The following is a 24,605-nucleotide window of genomic DNA, read 5'->3' on the forward strand; positions in this document are numbered from 1 at the left end:
TCCCGTGCCCCGCCCCCCCCCGGCGCCCCCACTGTACAGAGCCGCCACTGCCGACTGGACGCTGTGGAGACACCTCTGTCGCAGAGACTTCCCAGGTGAGGCCCATGGACATGCCACAACAGACGATGACGTCATATTTGTGAAATAATCAACTTGACGTGTTTGCAGGTTTGAATCCAGTTCCCAGACCATCTTCAGACACAGACTGGAAAGAGGTGAGATGACCCCACACTTGAAGTGGTTCAATCACAGCTGATTACACTGACCAAACTTTGTTTCCAGATCTATAAGACCTTGTACAAACGCCGAGCTCAGGAATCCTCTGTCCTTCGCCCCGGTTACCTCCCCATGCCTTATGGCTTCGAGCCGCCGGGCTTCCTGTACGACATTTTTGTCCCTCCTTGTCCTCCGCTGGTGCCCGGCATCATCGGTGGTGAGTATGACATGAGACCCATCCTGCCCTCCAACATGCTGCCCCGCCCTCGCTACGATCCAATCAACCCCCTGTCTGGACATCAGCATCGTCCCCCGCGAGATGACCTCTTGGGCCGGCGATCTTTAAGAGGACGATCTGCAGACATACGGCGAGGTTTTATCTGAGGCTGTAAAGGTTAAATGTCTCTGAAATAATGAAATGCACCCTTGGAATTATCAGCAGGATATTGACACTGGATCAGCCACAGAAGGTCAGATTGAAAGAACAGATTTTATTTTATTAACAAAAGACTTGTCTAACCAGACCTCAGCTTCCAGTTCCAACACCTTAATATCATGTCTGTAAAACAACTAAGAACAGCAACATTAGCCTTTCTTTTGTCTAAAACCATTAAAAACAAAGCTGTGTGGAAAATGACTGCTATAGTTTCAAAATAAAAGTTTTGGATTTTTATTTTGTATTTGCGACAGGAGAAGTTTCTCAGATGGTGGACTAATGTGTTTAAAGCCGACTTTGGTGACTTAAAAATCACAGATAACTACAATTTAAATGTGATATTTTGTTACTTCAACCTTGATGGATTGGCAGCAGTGACCCACATTATCTACAGCAGACAACTTTAAACCTACAATCCCTGTGTTTCCATATTCTTAATACACTGATTTGATCTTTGGGCAGTTTGTCATCATGTCTACATTATACTGATGGCTAATGGAACCACAAGACAAAAATGCACTTTGTCACTGTTTATTTGCTTGTGAAGTTGGTGATAATGATTGTGTAACAGACAGCATTTTGATAAAATAAGTATTAAAATGTGTTGTGTAAGACTTTGTCCTAGGTTTTGTGACAGCCCAAAAGGTCTTTGGCCTGGAACGCCTCCACGAGCTGTAACGCTGCAGCTTCTTCGGTCATTTGGCATAATATTTTTTTTTTCTGACTGAGACGCACTATAACTGATTTCTTTTACTGTAGGAACCAGTGCTGATAACAGTTTTACATAAAGAGAAAAGGCTACGATAAATGCGACATGGTTAATGTGTCTACGAAACAGCAATAAAACATTAGTTGGGTTTTTATCGCTACCTTACAGTACGAATAAAGTTAATCATAACAAAAAGATCCTCACCACTCTTACACAATGACGTCACCTTTTGTCTCTGACAAAGAGTGCACTCGTTTAAAGAACCGGTTTATCCCGGCGAAAACGCCGAGCTTCGTTTTAGTTGTTTTCGTTTTGTTTTGTTTTTTGAAGATAGAAACTCAAATATAACTTCGAACATGGTAAACCGTGAAATACGTGATTTAATGTCATTTTTAAAATTATTACATTAATAAAATTATATATGGAACAAATAAATATTTAATAGTTCGAAAACAATATTGCGAAAACATTTAGTTATTACAAATTACATAAGCTACATCTATTCCCAAGTAATTTTAAGTAAATCGTCGCTTGTAACTGCGAGTAAATTGAAATGAAATAGCAAAATATAAACTAAAAAAGTGTTTAAAAAACAAATTATGTTTTGTTTGTTTATTTAGTATACTGGCATAAGCTAGTGTGTAACGCACTGCTTTTGCATTAATTTCGTTTTCCAACAGTTATTTGAATGTATTTATTCAATTCTCTCCCTCGCCCTCTGTCTTCTCAGCCGGGCGGAGACTGTTCCTTTCGTCCTACAGCAGTTAACTGTATGCGTTTATTTTCTACACCGCTCTGTACATGTGTGAGATTCATGTTCATGTCTGTAATTCAAATTCAATAGAATAAATCATTAATTAATTAATATCTTTACAGTCATATGCGATTTGTTAAATGTAAGTTACGGGTATATGACGTCGTTCAAAAATGTAGCGGAATATTCTGGAATATTAACCCGACGTTAAACTAATCTGCTCTGTCTCTTTAAGAACATGCTGTTGTTACCGGAAGTGTAAGGGGTGTTTCCGGCTGCCCCCCCCCTTTCTGCTCCACTGTCAGTATTGACACCTCCCGCCCCGGCGACCCCACAGTGTCCGCTGCTTCATCTCCGTCACCGCAGCCAGCGTCTCGACGGTACCGTCCAAGTATATATTTGCCTGGGTTTCTCTCAGAGGACGGACCGGGCAGAGGAACCGGAGTCGCCTGGAGCTTTAAAGCCCGGACTGTCATGATCCGTGCGGCGCAGAGATGGCGTCCTTCCCCGGTTTGTGTAGGTCCGTGGGTGCCGCGGAAGAGGACGGAGAACAGGACGACTCACTGCAGCAGATGCTGAAGGCCATTGCCGACGAGAGGAACCGACTGAACGCCCGGCAGGAGATCAGCGGCCTGGGTAAGTCCGCGGTCACGGGCCGGTCTCTGTACTGTCTTTGTTTCTTACCCACTGACATCATGTTCCTCACACAGTCACGTGTTTTTCAGACATCACACTCAGATGTTGGCCCCTGTAGGCGCCCCGGGGGTCACTGACTGTCACCTGCTTTATTACCTGTTTTTCACTGAATGTTCAATATGTGGTTCACGGTTCATTTAGATTGACCTTAGTGTCGAGTCCTTAGCTCCATGGGTTTAATCACAGATTTTCCACCAATCTCTCGGCTGATTCTCCATGTTTACTACACTTACTGTTGATTATAGCTCCAGTCGAAGCCACATTTCCATGGTAACACGACCAAACCGTTCTTTATCAGTTGTAACAGATTTGTAGTGTAGACAATGTGAATACCTAGGAGACATACTGCTCAGCTGCTCAACAGTTTGTAGTGTAGACAATGTGAATACCGAGGAGACATACTGCTCAGCTGCTCAACAGTTCTTAGTCACTTCGATCCAAGTCTCGTCCCTCTGCTTCAGACACTATGACAGGAAGAGAAAGAGAAAGCTTTTCCAGAACCTTACTGACACATTATCACACATTATCTCGACAAGGCAGTCGTTTCCAAACCTGAATCTTATGCACATTCAGCAGCAGTTTCCATTAAATTTTTTTTTACAAACAGAAAATTAATCTGCCCAACTCTTTAAATATTGAAAAATAATCTACTTAATTGCTGCTGGAGACAAATTAGAAAGAACTGTGGGCTCTAAAGTCAGCGTTAGATTTACAGGAGGTACAGTGTGAAGAAGCTGTGGTTTCACTGATGAACTCTTCAACAACTGATCAACGACACCTTTGATCAGATCAGAGCTGACTGTTGTCATTCACTCATTTTTACTCACAACATCTTCTTTTCCTCTGTGGCCTCTTTGCTCTGAGCATCGATATACACTTGTATTTTTTTTCCCCACCAACAGGAAAGGCAACTAAAAATAGATCCAGACTTTTGTCATTGTCTGTGGACACAGAGGTAGATCGTGTTTAAAAGAAACACAGTCAGGGAAAAGGTTTCACTCTTCAGGTTCACCTGTGAAAAAGTGTCTGACTGTCAGACTCTGTCGACTTTAGAAGGTTCTGGTAGTTTGAGTTTTTCTGTAACAAACTAGATACAATCTTAATGTCAGCGCTGTGGTAAAAAGCTTTCATTTTAGATTTTTTTTTTTTGATTGGATGAATTTTTAAGTTGAAATGTAAAGGAAATCTTTTAACTGCTGCTGTGCGAAGGGTATCCGCCACTGAACAACACAATGTGTCATTTATAAGTGTCATTTCCCAGCACTAATTACACTTGTGAAATTACTTCACTTTTCTTTTTTTTTTTGCTGACTGAGCGCTGCCACTCCTCTCCTTCGTCTGCCCTTCCCCTTTTTTAAAACACCAGAATGCACCTAAAAAGTTTTTGAAAATGTTGTATGAAAGTGTATGAAAGATAATATAGGATAAGACTGGCCAATTCACTACAACTGTTTTTACCTGATTAATTGTGTAGCTCTATTGTAATTTACCTTTGCCGTACGTTGGCCTTTCTCCAGAACCAGTACAGCAGTCATTTTGACCGTTCATATATGCGCATTATACTTAAATAATTAACATAAGTTATATTAATCAACGTGCGTAATTTTGCCCTCCCTGTACTGGAGTCTACACCAGGGGTGTCAACCTTATTTTGGTTCACGGGCCACATGCAACCTAATTATATGTCAAGTGGGCCGGATCAGTACTTTGTTTTCATGCAAAAAAGCATGTTAGATATTTATTATTATTATTTATTCACATATTTAATTAAATATAATTTTACAAAAGAAATCTGAAAATGAAGTATTTGTGTGTATTTATTTTATTTTCAAAATTCATCAAGCGGGCCGGATTAAACACCCTAGCGGGCCAGATTTGGCCCGTGGCCCATGTGTTTGACACCGCTGGTCTACACTGTGTACTTCCTCCAAACGATAAATCTGTTGCCAGACTGGCGCTCAGCTAAGTTCTCATCCCGACTCTCTCACTGTCTCATATTGATTTCACATCCTTTGAACATGTGGTTAAAAACAATAATAATGGTTTTGTTCTGGTCATTTTTCATGGCGTGGTGTTCTAGTTGTTCTCATGTGACCTAAAAGTCGCCACGGCAACATCTGATGACACAGATACAAATGGAGTCATCAGATCATGTGACACCAGCTGCTGGTGCAGCGTGAAACGTCAACACCACGTGACGTCTAAGATCTTAATTTGTATTATTTTGTTTGTTTTTCGTCAACACCACGTGACGTCTTAATTTGTATTATTTTGTTTGTTTTTCTCCTCCAGGATGTTTTAAGGATGACCGCATCGTCTTCTGGACCTGGATGTTCTCCACCTACTTCATGGAGAAGTGGACCCCACGTCAGGATGACATGCTGTTTTACGTCCGCAGAAAGTTATCGTACGCCAGCACAGATAACGCCGACGGAAAAAAGGTGACGATGCTTGAGTCCAAGATTTGTTAGCAAAGCAGATGTTTGGTTTCTCCATGTTTTGTCACTGCATATGAGGTGAAGCACATTAATAGCTGCTGTACTTCAGTTGTTATCTGAGGTCACGGTTTCTCACATTTAAAGAAACCATGTTAGCGTTATGTAGGTTGCAGGTCAAATTCAGCCGGTAAGAATCGTTAGCGGTTTTACCTCCAGTCATGAAAACCCCAGGTTTATAGGATATCGGCAAAAAGCTAATATCGGAGCTCTCTACAGCAATCCAAGTCACATCAACTGGTGTAGCGAGTCGACGGCGAGTCTCAAAGTTCGAGTAACCAAAGAAAGATTTTAGTCAGGTTTCACCAGGTAAACAGCGCTACAATCGTAGTACAGTCGGAGAACCAAGACGTCAATCCAAGTCACGTTCAACGAGGTTGGTGACATCATTTCCTATTGACACATTCTAAGGTGGAGGTGGAAGTTTACAGGCGAGACTCTAAGAAGCTTCCAGGCCTGGGTGATCCGGACATCGACTGGGAGGAGAGTGTTTACCTGAACCTTATCCTGCAGAAGGTGACGATCTTCACAGAGGTCACAAAGGTCACTTAGCCCAGAAGTCCGTTTACTAAACGTCTCCTTTGTTTTTATCCCAGCTGGACTACGTGGTGACGTGTGCCGTCTGCACGCGCTCAGACGCAGGGGACATCCACATCCACAAGAAGAAGTGTCAGGTAAGGAGGTTGAGTCGCGCCAACTACCGTGCGGCGGCCATGTTTAATTTATCCGGGGCTTCTCCTCGTCCAACAGGAAGTGTTTGCATCTCCCAGTAAACACGCCATGGACAGTAAAGGGGAGGAGTCAAAGATGAGCTATCCCAACATCTTCTTCATGATCGACAACTTTGAGGAGGTAAAACACGCCGATGCCCGCGGTCGCGCTAGCATTGTCGGTATCAGTGTGCATACTTTTTTGTGTAAATTTTTTTCATCCGCGTTCAGGTTTTCAGTGACATGACGGTCGGGGAGGGTGAGATGGTTTGTGTCGAGCTGGTGGCCAGTGACAAGACCAACACCTTCCAGGGCGTCATCTTCCAGGGATCCATCCGCTACGAAGCGCTGAAGAAAGTGTACGACAACCGGGTGAGGAGCTTTCTAAACTGTAGCTACGTTATTAGGTAGAAATGTAGAAAATAATCTTTCTATGTCACAAATTTCTATGGCACAGATCTAGTCCTAGTTCCATCAGATCTAATGTTAACATAATCGTAATCACCAATCATGCGATCCCGCAGGTTAGCGTAGCGGCTAAGATGGCTCAGCGCATGTCCTTTGGCTTCTACAAATACAACAACATGGAGTTTGTCAGGATGAAGGGGCCACAGGGCAAAGGTCACGCCGAGATGGCCGTGAGCAGGGTCCCGACCGGAGACACGTCGCCCTGTGGCACTGAGGAGGATCAGGTGTCCCCCATGCACGAACGGGTGAGGAGGAGAGACTCCATTTCTTTTTCTTTTTCAAGTATTTGAACAAACATAAAATGGGAACAAGTTAAGTCTCAAAATGGCAGAAGCTGACAAAAAAAAATACCAAATGAATAATTAAGGTAGTTCGGAAATAAATAAAGAAATTACTAAATATTGAAGCCAACAAAAACGTACCCTCAAAAGTTGTCGTTGACCTGTGACGGTTCGTGGTCACGTCGCCATCTCCCATACATTTATTAAGAAAGTCTTGTTGCATCATTCGGTAGTATAGCGTTAAAACTAATTTCGCACGGGAACAAGCCGGCAAATACACCATCATGATGATTAGCGCTATACGCAGAAGACATCTTTGTTTACATTCGCCGGTTGTATGCCATACATTGAATCAAGCTACATTCACTTTGTTTTTTATTTGTGTTGTTTTTTTGGGAACTTTTTGCCCTTCATTATGTCTCCCAGGCCCAAGTCAGACTCTTTTGGTTATGGTGTTAGCTCTGTGTTAGCATAGCTCAGTGACATAGGTACTTATGTACAGTATGTAAGTTCCGACACATGGCTAAAATCGAGTGACGTTGCACCGTAGGAATGGAATTCCGATGTAAGTCGAGGACCCTCTGTGTGTAATCCCACTTACCCAAAGTAACGCACTGCACAGAAAAGTCAAATCAGCTACAAAATGCTAAGAGGTAGCCCAAAAATGTCTAAAGAGTAACGTTTTACACAGTAGCATAGAATATATTTTTACTGATTTTATAACCCACATAAAATGTACCATTGGTATGAACTTTGACATTAAAGTCTGATGAGGAGGAAACAAAAACATGTTACAAACAAACGTGTCAGTCATGAAGCAGAAGTGAAGGAGTTTCACTTCCTCCAGTCTTTACTGCTTTGAAAACAGCAGAAGCCGGGATGAAACCGGGTCAGGCTCTGATCCTGAATCTTTCCCGATGTTCTCACAGCTGTTGGTTCACAAAAGGTTCAAACCCAACACCGTCTTCTCCTCTGTGTCCCTCCTTCCTGTGTCCTCCAGATGACGTCCTTCAGCACACCTCCAACGCCGGAGAGGAACCGACCCTCCTTCTTCTCACCGTCACTGAGGCGAAAAGTTCCTCGAAACCGAATCGCAGAGATGAAGAAGTCTCACTCAGCCAATGACAGCGAGGAGTTTTTCAGGGAGGAAGAAGATGAAGGTATATGTTCTCTGAGGACCAGGTGTTTTAGGTTTTTATTTGGGAAGTCCGATAATAGGCTGATAATAACCGATTACATTAGGGTAATTATTGGATATGAGCAATAATCGTTATCGTTTTTTACTCTGATAATGGCTGCATGAATCGGTATTGGTTGATATCAGAATCGGAAATTTACTGTTTGCACAATATCAGCATATTGGATATCGGCAAAAAGTTAATATCGGACATCCCTAGTTTTTATAAATAATTACCAGCTTTTTAATCTTCGGTAAACGTAAAGTTTTATTCACCTATTATCTAGCATGTTTGCGTCTGTGCGTTAGCTTCAGTTTGAGTGTTAGAGATCAATGTGTGTTAACGTTTGTGTTTGTTTCAGATCTTCACACCGCCACCAACCTGCGCTCGCGATCCCTGTCAGGAACCGGTCGATCCCTCGTCGGCTCTTGGCTCAAACTGAACCGGGTTGACGACTACTTCCTGTTGTATTCGCATCTGACTTACGTCACGCTGCCACTGCACCGCATCACCACAGGCAACTATTTCATTTCTTAGTGTGGTTTGTGAAAAGGCTACATATTAGCTTAAAATTAGCGCGAAATTTGTCACAGGAAATGAACTTTAATTTAAAAATTAGCCAATAAAAAAGCTAAATAATAGAAGCTGAAGCTAACAGAACTAGATGAATGCTGAATTTAGGTAGAAAACACAACTTAAGGCGATGGTTTTCAATTATTTTCTGTCATGACGGAAATGTTTTAACGCCACGTTTTTTGAGTTGAAAACAGTGGAATAATCCTTTTTGGTCGTCTCTGTGTTTGTCCTCAGACATCTTGGAGGTTCGGCAGAAGCCCATCTTGATGACATAGCAGGCTTTGGACTCCTGACCTTCAGAGCATCTGTATCAAGTGCCTCCTGCATCAGGCCACTGACACACACACAGCAGCAGCAGCAGCGTTAGCGCCGCCCAGTGCCCGCGCTGATATCACAACCAAACACCCGGGACACCAAACTAACTAACAAACAAACAAACAAACCAGCCATTTTCAGGAAGTGCCTCCTCTTCTTCCTCTTTTCTATTTACATTTCCTGCTGCGAGATCACAAATGTGTTGATCACATGACCTCAGTGTTGAACAGGTATTGGCTGAACTATTTAGCAGGAAGGAAGTATCGATCGTTTGTACATACTGCTGCTATCCTCACAGAGACTTTGACTTTGAGGATATTGCTGTCAAACCAAGCATCAGCAAAGACTCCGCCCACTGGGTATTTCACTCCGCCCACTGTTAGACTGACCCGCCCCCTTCATCGCCGCCTTTTCTAACCTAGATTACGCTGGACTCGTCTGGAGTCCAACATGTTTCTGGGACATCTTCTTTGCTTTTGTTCTCATTTCCTTAACACGTGGTCGACCTGACGCCTTGAACGACGTTACCCACAATGCACCTCAGCTCCTCAGTGGTCACTACAGTCAATATTTCTTTCGAGCTCTCGATGAAAGTAATCTCCAAAGTCCTGCGTCACGGATGAGTCGTCGTCCAGACCTTCAACTTTACACTTTAAAACAAACTGGAAGTGACTTGAAAAATGACTGATGTTCCAAAAAAAAAAAGGGAAAAAAACAGAAGGAACACTTTGATGCAAAAGGAAATGGCTGCTAAGAAGCGGCTTCTGACGGAGAAGCAGGTTTTTCCCGAGTCTGATCCCTAAAGCCTTAAAAACCTGAAATGTCACCGATTCTCAGTCTCTTTTACTTTTTTTTCCCTCCGTGTCTCTGATGTTTCTGTCGAAGTTCGTAAAAATCCAAATACGTTTCTTTTGTTTTTTTAACTCAGTCACGTAAGTTAAACAGTTTTTTCTTTTTCATACAGAGCAGAAAGTGGTGTTGAAATAATAAAAGCTGATAAATTTGACAACTCAATTGTCAGATTTTCTTTTAATTTAATGAAGATAAAAAAGGTCAGATTCAGTAATGACACCAGTGTCTTTCATAGAGTATATAACTGATATAACTGTAAGGTTAAAGCTAATGACTAAAACTGCGCTGCGCATATCTTGTAAGGATATTTTGAGCATTTAAAGTATTTAACCTGGATCACTCTTTCAGTCTCTTCGCTGTGGTTTTCACTCTGACATGGACAGCTAGGAGAACCCGATCTAAGTTGGACCAAATGTTGCTGTTCCAGCACAGTTAGTTACTAAGTCTTCAACAGAACCCCCTGAAAACCCACAGATTTCCTCCTTCAAAATTCTGCGTCAAATTGAAAATAGTTCAATTTGACTTAATTTTTTTTTTGGCATAAAAACATTATAGAAGTTGCTTCTAAAGAACACGCCTGTTGGCTAATGTAGACTGACTGTAATTCATTTAGACGGAGCTGCTTATTGAACAGCGATCGTTTTGCCACTGTTGTCGAATCAAAGTGAGTCGTGTGTTGTGTGAGAGGCGTCTCCTCAGTGTTATTGATTATTGTATATTGAATGTATCCACGCTGAAATACTGACAGTTTGCACTGTAAAAATGCTTCTAGAAGCTGTTTTTCTTCTTCTTTTGTCCCTGCGTCACTTTAAATGTAAAAATGCTTCTAGAAGCTGTTCTTCTTTTGTCCCTGCGTCACTTTAACTCCTCACTGTTCACAGCTTTTGTAAAAACTTCACCTTTGACTCTGTAACTTTTTATTTATTCAAATACATGTGAATTAAAAAAAACCCTCTCTTTGACGCCTTGTGCCTGAAGTCTTTTCACTGTGGCCTCTGGATTTGACTTTTTCGGGCATGGTGGGAAATTTCACACTGATATTTAAAGTTATATTTCCTGAGCCTGTAGTCACTCTTTTCACCCCCAGCCATTAAAACTGATCACAGTTCTTCTGGCCATATCGTCACAGTTTTAAATATTTTAACTTGTGTTTTTCTCCAGCATGCATCAGAAATGACAAGAGCGCCCTCCTGTGGTTGTAGTCCCTACAACTCGGATCCAGACTCCACAATACAGGTAAAAAGAAATGTGGGTTTTCTGTTGATGTCGCAGCTTGTCGCCTTCTTTGTTTCGTTTTACCATTAGCTGTTGATTCCTGATAATTCCCGTAAATACTGTAGTAGAAAAAGTTCCTTTATGGACTAAATATATATGAAGTAACTAAAGACTACTTGCCAACCTTTATTTAAATTGTGTTGTTTTTCGTATTCCTCATTAAACAGGTAAATGTTCAAAAATCTGCCAACCACTGTCCTAACATCAGTTCTTGGTCCTGGCAGCAGAGAACCACCAAGTTCCTGGTACGTTTTACTGACCCGTTATATTTCCTTTAATCTTCAAATGGGAGTAACTTTAGGTTCCGGGCCAAACCTAACTCCTTTTTAGTTCATATTGTTAGAATAAACCTTAAACACAACCGATCATTGAAATATTTCTTGTGTGAAAACTAATTCTTGATCCATCTGTTCCGAACCTTGGTCTGGCCTTTGGTCCCACACCATGTTATTCCTGGAACATCTATAAATATATGATTTCAAAGTGAGATGGTCCATTACTATACTGTATAAATATATGGTTTCAAAGTGAGATGGTCCATTACTATAGTATATGGGACCAATGGCGCCCTCTAGTGATGAAACTGACTGACAGTTTTGATTTACTTAACCCTTTACATGACAATCATCTCCTGTATTTTGTAAATTTATTTTAATTTACAATAGTTAGTCACTGGTAAAAACAAGTGAAAACAAAGGAAAAATCTGTGGCCATGTTTGTTTTATTCATCGTTGACAAACTTTCAGACGATGACAGCCTCGTCCAGAAGAACACAAAAAAATAAGAGTCCATGTTCACAGAAAAAAAAAAACAGAATAAAAGTCAGGTGAGCAGACACATCCCTTTCACACCATTAAACTCAAGCTTCATCCTCAAATCCTGACCAATAAATAGACTGCAGGACAAAAAAAGGAAAAAAAAATTGAAAGCAGCAGACTGATGTTGCTCTGACATTTAACCTTTTTACTGCCAGTATTAATTTGTAAAACCAAATTGACTTTTTCCTCAGAGCTCCCTCTCCCCCCAAAAAACCTTAATGGTAACAAGTGAAGATAATTTAGATTGTTGGGATCTTCATAAAAATTACAATCTTTAATCTACGCTCAGTTCCTGTTACCAGATAAAAAAAAACGTGTTTATGTCATGGTCTATTTACTTCCTGTTTCAGCAGCAGCATGGATGTTGCACTGAGGAATGTGGTGGTGATGTCACAGTTGCTGCCGCTTCTTCTGATTAAAAATAAACATTTCACAGTATAACAGATTTGACAGATTTGTTGCGTTGATTAACCAAGATGACTGAAATATACCATGATGGAGTTTGTTCCACCACTGGGTGGCAGACCTGTTAAAACCTCTGACCCTCAACGTTTCTTCTCCTCCAGCGTCTTGTGCAGCTCGTCGGCGTCCTCTGCAGTCTTCACCCGGATCAGCAGCGGTATAGGGTTGTTTGGGTTTTTTTCGTCGATGGGTGGGTTCGGAGCACAAACCACCATCACGTTGTTTTTACCGAGGCGGGAACACGGCATGGACGACTGGATGATGATGTTCAACAGGATGTTTCCTGATGAAGAGGAGGAACAAGAGAAGGTTGGTGTTGAGAGCAGAAGGTAGACCCTACACACAGCAGGTCAGAAGGCCTTCATCATCTTACAGTGTTGAAACATCTAATGATGCAGAACATTACATTACATACTGTGATGTTTTACATGACTGAAGTTATGACTGTGCTGTCATGATCAGATGATATGACTCAGTTTTCCAGAAAAAAAAAATGTTCTGATGAAGATGAAATTTTGATCAGATGTTCTGACTTTCAATATTCAATCATTCCAATCACCTTTCCAATTGTTTAGTGTCAAGTGACTTTGGCGTTCTAACATTCCTGTGATTCACCAGTAGGTGGCTCTCTGAACTATAGTTCTTTAAGAGGCTCCTCAATGTAAAAAGAGAATAACAAAACTCGGTGTGATTAAACAAAGTGTCACTGTTTTTTTTGTTTCATTCTGATTATCTACGCAGTTATGGTCTCCTGACAATCTGCAGAAAGGACGTTCAGATTCACATTCCTTTAACTGCACAGCGATGACGGTTCACTCTCTGACACTGTGTGAACAAGAGAAACGACCTGCAGTACCGCTGATTAACCAGCAAGTGGCTATCGGTAAATTTGTTTTTCATACTTGCCCTTTGCTCACATTGACGTCATTAAATTGTTTGGGAGTAAATACAAAATACAAGCTTCAGTCGTTATCATTGTGTTCCACATATTTTTTTTCACTTAATTTTCTGAAATTAATGAAATAGTACAAGTATAGAATACCAGAGTAAACATGTAGCCTGTTCAATGACCAGCAGTGAACTGGACTTAAAAATATCTTTAAGTCACTTTAAATTGCGTAAAAGGTTGTGTATAAATGTCCGTTACCCAGGTTGGTGTCAGCTCTGATGATCATCTGCGTCTTTCCGTCAGTCATCTCCTTCAGGTGAAGTGTCCCCACTCCTTTCTCCTTAAACTCTGAATCCTTTTTATAAAACAGTTTACACCTGAATGTAGGAGAGAGTGAGGAACACTTAGACTCTAGAGGCCAGAATTCTTTTGTACTGACAGTGAAGGTGACTAAACAGGAGGAGAATGTTGATCAGTTTGGTATTTAGACAGAACCCTACAAACAGAATTGTCAGCCGTCATCTAAAAACAAGACTCATACGACCAAAACTTATAGATAACGTGCATTTTTTGAGGAATGCGAGCTTAGAACAATGACATACTTCTTTGAGTAGAAAGCATCTTCTTCTTTCACCTCTTTGACCTCAGGTTTTGGCGGTTCCTCAGACTCTTCATCTGCATTCTCACCTGAGAAGGAAAAAAAAAGCTTTAAAACTCCTATTCTTTAACAAAAAAAAGTGATAATCTGGCTCTAGAAACATTTCGTATTCACAGACATTAAATCAATCAATTATTTGTTTCATCACCTGCAGCATCTTCAGATTTGGTCGCACTGAAAGACAGTGGAGCAGGAGACCCTGAAGATCCAAACAGTGATTTCTGACTGGTAGAGGAGTTGGAGAAGGAGAAGCCTGGTTTGGAGCCTAAGGTTCCAAGAACGGAGCTGTCAACCTTCTGACCAAAGTTAAAAGTGACTCCAGCCGGGATCGGTGTCGAAGTTGAATCTGAGTCTTCGCCTGTTTTTTTGCCAAGGGAGAACAATGAGGTGTTGGGAGCAGGAGCAGAACTTAAAGCGCTGCTGCCGCTGTTAGAGGAGGAAGGAGACAACAAGGAGGGAGTGGCAGATTTGGGAGACGAAGATGATGCTGCTGCTGCTGCTGGGAGCTTCACTTCCTGCTTTTTCTCCTCAGAAACTCCTGCTCCACTACCGTACTGACGCTCAATGCTGGCCAGGTGGCGCTCATAATCCTTGAAAATAGGCTGGAGGTCGCAGAGTGGGTTGTCATTTACGTGTTTGGTGATCCAGTCCCTAACGGAGCAGTTGAGAGCAGTCAACTGGCGACTGTACTCCTTGCTGTTGCCGTTGCTGTTGCTGCTGCTGGGACTCTGAGTCAGGCCGTAACAGGAGCCATTGGTCTGTTTGGTTGTGACATCAGCCGAGGCATTGGAGGTGGAGGAGCTGTTTAATGTGAGACCTGGGAAAATGGGAGACACGAATGTTAAGGATGGATGAGGAGGAGGATAACATGATGGAAGCCCCTCCCCTTTATTTCATTTCCCCTGCAGCCACAAGCAAATGGAGTAAAGGAGCAGAGGGATGCAAACGCCACTTCCTTTTGCTCCATTTCACTCTCATACAAAAGCAATCCGATGGTGTATAAGGACCATTTAACAGACTTAAAGGAGAGTCTGATCAGATAAAACACTGAATAACATTCAACACAGGATAACTCCAACTCTGAAAGTCAACTGTGAAAATGAAGGTAAAGTAAAAGCAGGCACTGGCCGCGTTACCAAAGACATAAAAACTCTTTCTACTCACTTGGAGCAGTGGTAGACGTTGTAGATGAAAACCCCTCAAATGAGGGCGCGGCACTGGTACCGTTAGTCAGATCACCAAAACCTTTGAAGGTTCCACCATTGCCAAAGGCAGAAAAAATGGGTGTCGTTGAGGCTGCGCTCGCTTCTGATGTGGCCAAAGAAAAACCTTTAAAACCTTTGAAAGCTGTGTTGCCGTCACCCTGGAAGAAAAACAAAATATTCCCATAAAAAATACGAAACACATTTAGAACTATTGAACCATAAAACTGAGTTTCACCTCGCTCCCGACATTTCGACGCTTAGCCTTCTTAATCGCACGATTCTTCAACACATCGTGACTCGCAACAGAAAATGTTCCTGCCTGAGGAAGAGTGACAAATCAGGTTTAACTTTCAAACTTGCCCCCTTTTCTTTGTTTTTTATATACAACAGAACTCACTTCCTCTCCTTCCTCCTCCTGATCCCAGTTCCTGTCAGTCAGCTCTTTGTCTGCAATTCTCTTTGCCATTGCACCAGCTCTGCAACACAAAACGCAATTATTGGACTTCAGATATAGAACCATGTCACAATAAGAAAGACAGTGCTGTCGACACACCTCCAGTGTTAACAGTGTTTGGAGCATTAACATTTTACACAACCCATAGGTGCACTTTAAGGTACAAACAGTTGAACAGCAGTTAGCATCCATCATTTTTTCATGGTTTTATTGCTTTTTCTGTCAGCTAAGTCTTTCTTTGGTGTACTGAGACTTTGATGTTTGTCTGGACATATGGTGTGTTGCCATAGTGTGTAAAGTTCCAAGTCAAGAGTGTAGAACATGACACATTTAGAAACTGCCTAACTCCCACTGACCACATTCATAAAGATTCAAGAACAACAAGCTGATTTTTTTTCTGTACTCTAACTGCAGTGGGATTGCCGTCATGGGATTACCTGGTTAACTGATCCAGCATATTCCAATTGAATAAATAAACCACTGGCAGCTGCACCTGATTTTTCGGACCGTTGTAAATAGACAATGAAATGCCAAGGAAATGACACTGGGGTCATGAGTTCATGACCCCTAATCCGAGAGGTTTTCTCTTCCCTCTGCTGTCTTACATCTATCAACTTAGGTGCAGGTAAATATATGGTCTGTAATGTCAGCTTTTTTTAATCTTCATTTTCTTCGATTTTCCTGGATAATCATTTATTCACGAAAAGTTGCAATTCGTTATTTATTTCTCGAATGTTTTACTGGTGTAAAATTCGACAAACTTGTGGGAAAACATAACTTAAATCACCGTTCGGCATTATCCAAAGCTCATTCGGGTAATAAAAGCATATGTGAATATCTCTATTTGGCATTAAAGGGCATAAATGAAGTTACACTATCCATGTGCTGTGAGAAATATTTTCACCATAACCGTGGAAACACATGTTAACCGGTTCAGTCAAAGTATTGCATCAAGGGTCGGGCTGTTAGCCGGTAAGCTTAGCAGGCCGATGCTAACGTTAGCTGCTCTGAGACTAGCCTAGATTCACGTACCTTTTCTGGAATGTTCAGTCGAGTCAGAGAGGCGGCTGCGTATAAAACCTTTCAACTTCAACAACAGCAATTTCACACGGCGAAAATGTCAAAACCAAGTGAGTGTAAAAGGAAGAGTGAAAGCCGTATTTGTTTTTGAACGAGTCACGCCGCCATTTTACACGGCGGCACATCCGCATGGGTTCGCGCCTCCCGCTTTTTGCGCATGTGCAACGGATGAAGCCTGTTTGGCGTTATGGGAAATGTGGTCCAAAATGTGAATAAATCAAAACGTAAATACTGTAGTCTATTATTTAACTGTATTACAATTCAAATGTTCAAACAAAGCAAATGTGCTATTGTTTTTCCGTTTGTGTTTAGATTTTTGAAATGTATACAAAATATACTATTATAATAAATATCTCACAGAAATTTCAACAGGGAATACAGTTTGTTTCACTTTACAAATTAATCTACAGAGCCACTAACAAATAGAAAAGTTGAGTTTTTGCACAGAAACACCAATAATCTCTTGTTTAAATTTAGTGTCCCAAAAGAGAGAGCTGGAGACTAGCAGTACCCATTTCCCTCAAACATAAAACATACAGTTTTTTGGTAAAGGTTGAACAATGCAACTAAAATGTTTAGGGTAAACGTTTTAGTTTCATTTTGGACATAGTGTATAGTCATATTTAACACATTTTCCAACATAAAACCAAATTTGTGTTCTTTTCTCAAACAGCTTCTCGGCGCAGGGTGCACCCACAGCAATGTCACTGCTGACCATCTGTCACCCCTTCATACATCCGTACATGTAAACAAACGTTGACTATTTTTCTAAGATCTGACCAAAGTGTTAGATTTACAAAGATGACAATAATGTCTTTTTTTTCTTTTACTTCCAAACCATTATTCCTGCCTGAAGGTCAAAATAACTCTGAATTTGAGATGAATAGTGACAGTAGTCAGCTGACTGCAGGTGGTAAACTAGCTCACTTTTCATTTTACCTACACACACTCACACTCGGCTAAATGGTGTCTTTGGGATTCAACAGCAAGCCCTTCAGTGACTGTGTGCGTGCACATGCTAGCTTGTGTGTGTGCGTGCGTGCGTGTGCTGCTTGCTGAGGCTCGGGGGATGCTGGGGCTAAACTGGTGCAGAGCTGGGCAGCAGATGGCTCATCTCCAAGCTCTCAGGATCCCGGTCGGCTCTGCCAAACAGGAACAGGTGCTGGAGAAAGTAGGAAGTGAGCTGTGGGCCCTGGTGGCAGCAGGAGACCCTTGACCAGCTGGCGAGGAGAAAATGGAAAGAGTTGGCAATGGAAGAGAGAGAAAACCTGTGTCATGTTGAAGGATGAGGAGTGAGAGACGATGTGATGGAGAGAGACAAGATAACATCCGACACACTGAGAAATGAGTGAGAAATAGGAGAGTTCTTTGGTTGGAAGAATTAACTTACATATATTTTCTCCGACTACACAATATGAAGAACTATATGAAGAAATATTTTTATAAATAGAAAGAATTCGTTCGTCTCCACGAGACGCAGAAGCGTACAAAAATAAGAGAAGCTGGGTCACTGCTTGTCAGAGCTACATTTGTGGTGCAATTGCACAAAGTCTCGATAAGTCGATCAGTTTCTTATAAAGGTGAAAAAGCTGCTATGTGGATTAGCTTAACCACCAGAGGCCACTAACTCCACAATAGAGGCCTTCTACTCCTGCAGTGTGGTGAGGATTATATGGAGAGGATCCCCTTGCTCAGTCTGGGGGGCCGCAGCCCCTTCCATGCAGGGGCTCTTTTTAGCCTGGGGCAGCTGCTAGCTCAGAGACTTGTCGATCTCGCCGGGCCATGAACAGAATTAAAGGCAGAGAGTCTCCGGAGAGAACAGATAAAGTATCGATCCACGTGTTGAACATCAGCCATGGATGTAAATGAGGAGAGGAAGACGGGGAAGGACACAAGTAGAATTCCCAAAGTCAGTTGTGTTTTTGTCCAGTTCGTATCAAAGCTGACGGACAACTCGGTGACGCCGCTCCAGCAGTTGTTACACCTGTGTGTGCTTGTGTCTGAACATCCTGTCCGGTCCTGTTCAAGACTAAAATCTTACATTTTTACTGGACTCGAGCAATATTTTTTTTTTCTCAGAGTTATGGCATCATTAACATAATCATCAGCGTGTATGAATAAAATAATGTGATGCAGCAGTTGTTGACCTCATTAATGATGATGTTGGATTAAATCATCAGACTGTCTCCTGTAATCATCCTGCTGGCAGACACACACACACACAGAGTTACAGTTACACCGCAGAGTAGGTGACGCTGTAACCAAGTAGAAATAATTGTGTGGACATACAGGAGGAGACGGTTCAAAGACAGAGATGAGCAGCAGCTGATTTGTTTCAGTGAGCTGTGTCTCTGTGGATTTGGAGCTACTGTCTTGTTTCTTTTAAAATAGTCTCATCTCCACTTCAGGTTTTGTTGTTTTTTTTTACTGTTTTTGTATAAATATGGTTGTCGTGTTTATTTTTGTACTTAGTAGTTTTTTCTTGTTCTTCTGTAGCTGTTTTTTTTCTCCATTTGTAGCTTTTTATGGCCTTTCATTTTTTGCAGTTGTTTCTGCAGTTGGGTCTGTATTTTGTTTTTTTTTTGTTCTCCCTTGTGAGTCTCTGTGGGGTCACATCATAGCTCCGCGGTGCATCAGTAGTTTTTGTGGTTGTATTTTCTCTCTTTATTTTCTAGTGTCTCTTTGTGATCCTTCTCCATAGTTATTGTTGTAGTATAACACTTTATATCTGTCTCATGCTCAGCTGCACGTTGGAGGTTTTTAATAACATTTCTCAAAATCTTTTTTCAGACTTAAGTCCATATAAATGTCAGTCGCTAGCTGCGACAATTCTTTACCCATCATGCATTTGACGGCGTGTGCAAGGACTGCGTCTGTAGAGAAAGGGGCTGCTGAACAGTTGACCTCACATGTACACGTTAACACCACATCACAACACACAGATGTGTTTCTGCCAGAGAGTAAATGAAATAATGAGTTTTCATTTGTGAATTATCAACGCGACTCTTCCTTCATTTAATTTGTCTGTGAGGCTGTTTATTCTCCATTCAGCCATAATTAAACTGCAGAAAGAGAAATAATGAATAAGCTTCTTATCTCACAGCCCCTGGCTGATTGTGGTCAACACACAAGATCAGCTGCTGCCGGAGCACGGTGAGGAAAAATGACAACAAGAAATCGGAGAAGAAAGCGGAGGGAGATTTTGAACTGAAAGGCTTTTCTTCTGTGTGGAGCTTCAGGATATTTTTACTGTTTGACATGAACATCCAACGTTTTAAACCACAGCTCACACCCACAGAACGACACTTACAGAAACAGATTAAACGTTATTAAAATCAAGCTTGTTTTTCTGCGGGCAACTTTAAACCATTACTGGGCTAGTGCTAAGTTTTAGTTTTTGTGCTAGTTTTGATGAGTGTCGGAGGTTTGTGCTTCATCTTGAACAGGCAGAAATATGGGCAAAAATAGAGCGGATGAAAACAGAGATAGAGACAGGGAGGCTAGAGTGACTAGACCAAACAATGAGCTGAGACCAACAAAGTGATGGAAGATGATGTATGTAGCCAGGGTAACATGAGAGTAATTTGGACCGCACAGGAGGCAGGTGAGAGTGGAAAACTAATGACTAAGAAAGACAACATGGATGGGCAGACAGACGTGACATTTTGGCTATCTTTTAGCTTTTTTAACTCTTTTTTTTTAGGTATTGCTTGTATTTGTGATAGCTGTTTTTGGATTTTTAACTCTTTTTTTAGTTGTTGCTTGTATTTGTGATAGCTGTTTTTGATTATTTGGTATTTAAATGTATGTTTTAATATTTTTACATCTGTTGTAGGATAGGTTGTACTAAAATGGATTCAAGGACGTTCGAATCATGCTAGATCAGGCATGGGCAAACTAAGGCATGCGGGCCGGATGTGGCCCATTCAGCTTTGTAATCTGGCCCAAACTGGTCCAAATGATATAATTGATTTGTATTGTGATTATAATACCCACGTTTTCCCTATAGATAGCGTAGAGAAGGCAAAAAGCACTTTAGCATTTTAGCCTTTATGCATGTCATTTATCTTAGTTCACATAACGCTCCATCTATTTGCTCCTCACCCTGGCCACCCTGTCAAATATCAGGATAAATTTTGGCCTGCGAGTCAAAAAGTTTGCCCACGCCTCTGCTAGATGCTAACCTACTATCTCACTACCGTTAATTTCAAATTCAATTTCTCAGTGAGAACAAAAAAAAGTTGAAACTGTTTTTGCTCAGAAATCATGTGACAGACTTGGAATCAGCTGGACGTTCTCTTTTATCTCCTCGTCAACCTAGGGCCAGATTCGGCCTCGGCCATCTGTCAGCCCTGGCAGCGGCCTCTGAGCGAGCACAGGCCGGCCCTGGACCCTGGACCTGGCCTGGCTGTCACTCATTCAAATCCAACACACAGTGTCTGAGCCACTGGAACAAAAAACACCAAAGTTTACACAGGCACCTATAAAACACATACTGTAGCTCAGAAAAAAAACCCCACAGTCTACGAACGCATCACACGCTTCACACCTAATAATGTTAATTTATGATTTAAGGACTCAATAATGTAGAGACACCAGGTGAGTGTATAAACTCCTTCTTTAATTAACAGCATAAATCAGTTCCTCATATGTCCTGAAGGTGATTCTTGATTTATTATTTAATATAAATCATTAAGCTTTGACTTAAAGAAACTCTGAGCTCAGTGTTTATGACCAAATAAAATGTATTATTTAGTTGATTTTAATCCTTTGTATATATACTGATGACCACATACAGTACATACAATAGTACTCTTTATAATTCAGTGTTTCTTATTTGACTTTCAGTTAGAGTGGAGGGTCATGAATTTGAGATACACAGACATTTAAGGAAAAAAGGAAAAATATTTTTTATCCCTTAAGCTATACATTAGCAATATGTTATCCGTCTCATTGTGGGTATTTGTTCTGTGTTTGTTTCTAACCTTGAACTTCCTTTGGACCTTTGCATGATGTTTCATAGTGATATAAGAATCACCTCTCTGAACCAGCCCTCACTTCTTCGTCTTTGTTAGATGTGGATCCCAGCTGGCAGCCTTTGATGCCTTTAGCTCTATTTTTAAACATACTAACAGCCCTGACCAGAAATTTCCTAAACCTGTGCTGAAGAAATCCAAACAGAGGATGCAAGTAGAGGGCAGTGTTGCTGCAAAAGCCAAACATTCCCACTCCTAAGAACAGCAATTTTTTTTATATTTCTAATGAGCAGCTTATTATATTTGAAGTTAGTCAGTGATGGACCATTAGAATGATAAGAAGCTTTACATCAAGATGTGACAACAGCACTTGTTGCAAACAATCATTTTCCAAGTTTTTAAATTGCTAAATTTATGCCTCTGGGGCCCATGGAGTCGACCTTTAATTGTGCTGAAACTGAAAACTATTTCCAGGATGTGGCTCTTTAAATACAATCAGTGGTACTTGGAGTGACCTAATAAAATGACTGAGGGAATTACTTCCTACTACATATTTCTGATGTTTATTTTTGAGTAAAAAAACAAAACAAAAACCTTCATACTTTGAACAAATAACTCCTCACTGACATAACGTCACAAATACACACACTCCTGCGTGTGTGTACGTGTGTGTTTTACACACACTGCTGAGCCGTGAAATGAGCAGTAGCAGCTGATGTAGCAGCAGCAGCAGCAGCAGCTCAGGGTGGGGGAGGGTTAGTTTCAGCGGAGGGACTACTTTCTTTCTGTTGCCTATAAAAACTACTACTTCTAGCAAGAACATTCTAAATTAGGTGTGTGTATGTCAGTCCTTCAGCTCTAAGAGCAGGGCACTTTCTGTTTATATTTTATATTAATGGCAATGGGTTAGTTTAATGTAGTCCATAGCAACGTCGACATAATAATAAGTCTTAACAACAGTGTCCAAAAATTCTCTAATGTCCGCCCTGAGCTGTTGTCTCTGTCCATGGTGCTAGTTTATCTTTTGCTAGTTTTAAATAACGGCTTTAATAAACGTCTTTTCCGTTTTAAAAAACAGAAATTTGCGCCTTTTAGTCTTTAGCTTAAAAGAGTATGAGCGAAAACAGCGTGGAATTTGTTTTCTGTCGAGTTTGTAACACTCTCTGCCATTTCTCTTCATCAACTCTCACATCACATACTCCTGCTTGAAGCCACGCCCACATACTCCTCCCCTGACGCCTTACCGATTTCCTATTGGCTTTTGCACATGTCTCTCCGCATTTGCAACACCCGATTAGCGTCTTTATTCCGACTGCCGGCGAGCTTAGCCAATCAATGGTCAGCAAGTGTCCAAGGGCGGGGAGAAGGAGAAGGAGTAGGAGAAGAAGGAGGAGGAGGTAGCGGGGGGTCAGAGTGTGACCGACATGTAGAGAAAAGAAGCAAACAAAGTGGCTCACTGAGCTTCTGTGTGTCTAAATCTAACATCCTCCATCTGTTCACACATATTTCAACGTGGTATGTTTGTATCTTCCACAGTTGCTTCATTTGTTTGACTCTGTGAGTTGTGTTTGTAGTTGTAGTTGCTGCTGCTTGAGCTGCTGCCATGTTTCATCCTTCATGTTTTTCCATGTTTTGGCTCCACAGCCATACTTTGTCATCCTACAAGGAACACCTTTATATGTTTCATTTAAATAATATATTTTAACTGATCAATTATGAATTATAAGACATTTAATGTGTTTAAGCCCTACAAATACTACTAATAACTAATTTTTATTTGACTACTTTTTGTATCAACCATACTGTAATATGAATACTTACTAACACTAGTACTGCCATTACTATTACCACTACTATTATTATTTCTAATACTACAAATACTACTTTTCCAGCAATAGCCCTGTCACTATCATCCCATTCTGCTGTGGTACCAGCAGTACAGCTACTTCTATAAGTTCTTTAAGTACTATACTATTTTATAACTTCATGTACAATTTCTGCTACTGCTATTTATTTCCCAGTGCATAAACTCCATTATTAATTGTACTAGTACAATTACTTCTAATAATTGTATTACTGCAACCAGTAGAGTAGTCATAATAGTAGTATTATATTATTATTAAGAGTAGTATTATAACTACTGCTCCTACTACCGAAGTACTATTACTGTCATTATTACCTCTAAAACTTTTTGTTTTGCTCTTGCATTTTCCTCCGGTAATCAAAAGTATTTCTAAATATTTTTAATTATTATTATTTGCTGCTATAACTATTGTTATATTTTCTTGAGATAAGTTTGGACATTTTTTTACATTAAACTGTGGTGGTTCAGTGAAACTCATTGCGCATGTCTATTTTAACTAGGGGAGGGGGGTCTATCTCTCGTTCTCTCTACATCCGGGAACCTCTGAATCACCATTGACAGCCGAAGCGCAACTTTTCCCCAGGCAAAGTGAAATCAAGCCGCGGACTCGGACAAAATATAGTCCCCTTCTTTTAACTTAAAATTACCTAAATTAAAGCATTTCGGCGGCTCTACGGACCCCTCGACTGCCTGTCGTTATCGCGGAAGACCCTAGGCCGTGTTTAGAGCCCCCGTGTCCGGTTTGGAGCACTTTTGGAGACGGGCGGAAAGTGTGTGATGAGTCCTGGGCTGTAAAAAAAGAAGCGAGAACTTGCTTTGCAGCCCGAGAGTAGTTCTTCTTTCAGTTGTTATTGTCGCTTTAAAAATTCTTAAATCGCTCAAACTTGGTCTCGGCGGCGTCGAAAGTGACGGAAAAGTGCTTTTGTGAACAGAACATGGAAGTACAGGGCCTACAAGAGGCGCTGAAAGTGGAGCTTCAGTGTCATCAGGTAAAGGAAACATCGTGTGTTGGTGTTTGTGAAGCCAAGTGAGAGCAGCGGCAGCGGCAGAGAATGTGAAGGATGAAGCGGGGACACTCAGGGAGGAGAGCCGTTACAACCGCCACAACCGCCGCTGCTGCTCCCGCTGCTGCCGTCAGAGTCGGGGATGAGAGTCACTGCAACGGTACAGCCACTTCCAGGCGGGGTTCGGGAGACTTTTGGCGTTACTTTTTTGCTGTAGTTGTGGGTGTTTGTGTA

At 41.3% G+C, this 24,605-nt stretch overlaps 4 protein-coding genes across 8 annotated transcripts in view; 3 read left to right on the top strand and 1 right to left on the bottom strand.

Moving 5' to 3' along the window:
• fbxo7 (F-box protein 7) overlaps positions 1-1,556 on the top strand; it is a 5,525-nt gene extending 3,969 nt beyond the window's left edge. The window contains exon 10 of the mRNA XM_025057312.1: positions 283-1,556. Within this exon, the coding sequence (XP_024913080.1) occupies positions 283-600 (318 nt within the window). The 3' untranslated portion in view covers positions 601-1,556. The remainder of the gene's footprint in view (positions 1-282) is intronic.
• An 834-nt stretch (positions 1,557-2,390) lies between these two features.
• Positions 2,391-9,840, top strand: kiaa0930. Its single transcript, XM_008315300.3, has 10 exons — positions 2,391-2,751; positions 5,104-5,252; positions 5,718-5,822; positions 5,903-5,980; positions 6,057-6,158; positions 6,248-6,388; positions 6,541-6,729; positions 7,766-7,925; positions 8,305-8,460; positions 8,754-9,840. The coding sequence occupies exons 1-10, from the start codon at positions 2,610-2,612 to the stop codon at positions 8,792-8,794; spliced, it is 1,263 nt and encodes a 420-aa protein (XP_008313522.1). The 5' UTR covers positions 2,391-2,609; the 3' UTR covers positions 8,795-9,840.
• A 1,824-nt stretch (positions 9,841-11,664) lies between these two features.
• nup50 (nucleoporin 50) lies at positions 11,665-16,687 on the bottom strand. Of its 2 annotated transcripts, none has more exons than XM_008315301.3 (8): positions 16,480-16,687; positions 15,391-15,469; positions 15,229-15,312; positions 14,953-15,151; positions 13,937-14,605; positions 13,733-13,817; positions 13,389-13,507; positions 11,665-12,524 (listed from the first exon to the last, which is right to left on the bottom strand). In XM_008315301.3, the coding sequence occupies exons 2-8, from the start codon at positions 15,457-15,459 to the stop codon at positions 12,325-12,327; spliced, it is 1,425 nt and encodes a 474-aa protein (XP_008313523.1). In that variant the 5' UTR covers positions 15,460-15,469; positions 16,480-16,687; the 3' UTR covers positions 11,665-12,324. The 2 variants fall into 2 exon arrangements, with proteins under 2 accessions (XP_008313523.1, XP_016890305.1); XM_017034816.2 differs by having other exon boundaries at positions 13,937-14,608.
• Positions 16,688-23,916: 7,229 nt separating this feature from the next.
• Positions 23,917-24,605, top strand: part of phf21b (PHD finger protein 21B) — a 38,364-nt gene continuing 37,675 nt past the window's right edge. For 2 of the 4 annotated variants that reach the window (XM_025057464.1, XM_008315304.3), the window contains exon 1: positions 23,917-24,356. In XM_025057464.1, coding sequence (XP_024913232.1) covers positions 24,303-24,356 — 54 coding nt within the window. In that variant the 5' untranslated portion in view covers positions 23,917-24,302. The remainder of the gene's footprint in view (positions 24,357-24,605) is intronic. The other 2 variants (XM_008315303.3, XM_025057465.1) reach the window with 1 other exon arrangement.

This window comes from Cynoglossus semilaevis, chromosome 8, assembly GCF_000523025.1.
Source record: "Cynoglossus semilaevis isolate Cse_v1.0 chromosome 8, Cse_v1.0, whole genome shotgun sequence".
In the NCBI taxonomy this organism is placed as follows: domain Eukaryota; kingdom Metazoa; phylum Chordata; class Actinopteri; order Pleuronectiformes; family Cynoglossidae; genus Cynoglossus; species Cynoglossus semilaevis.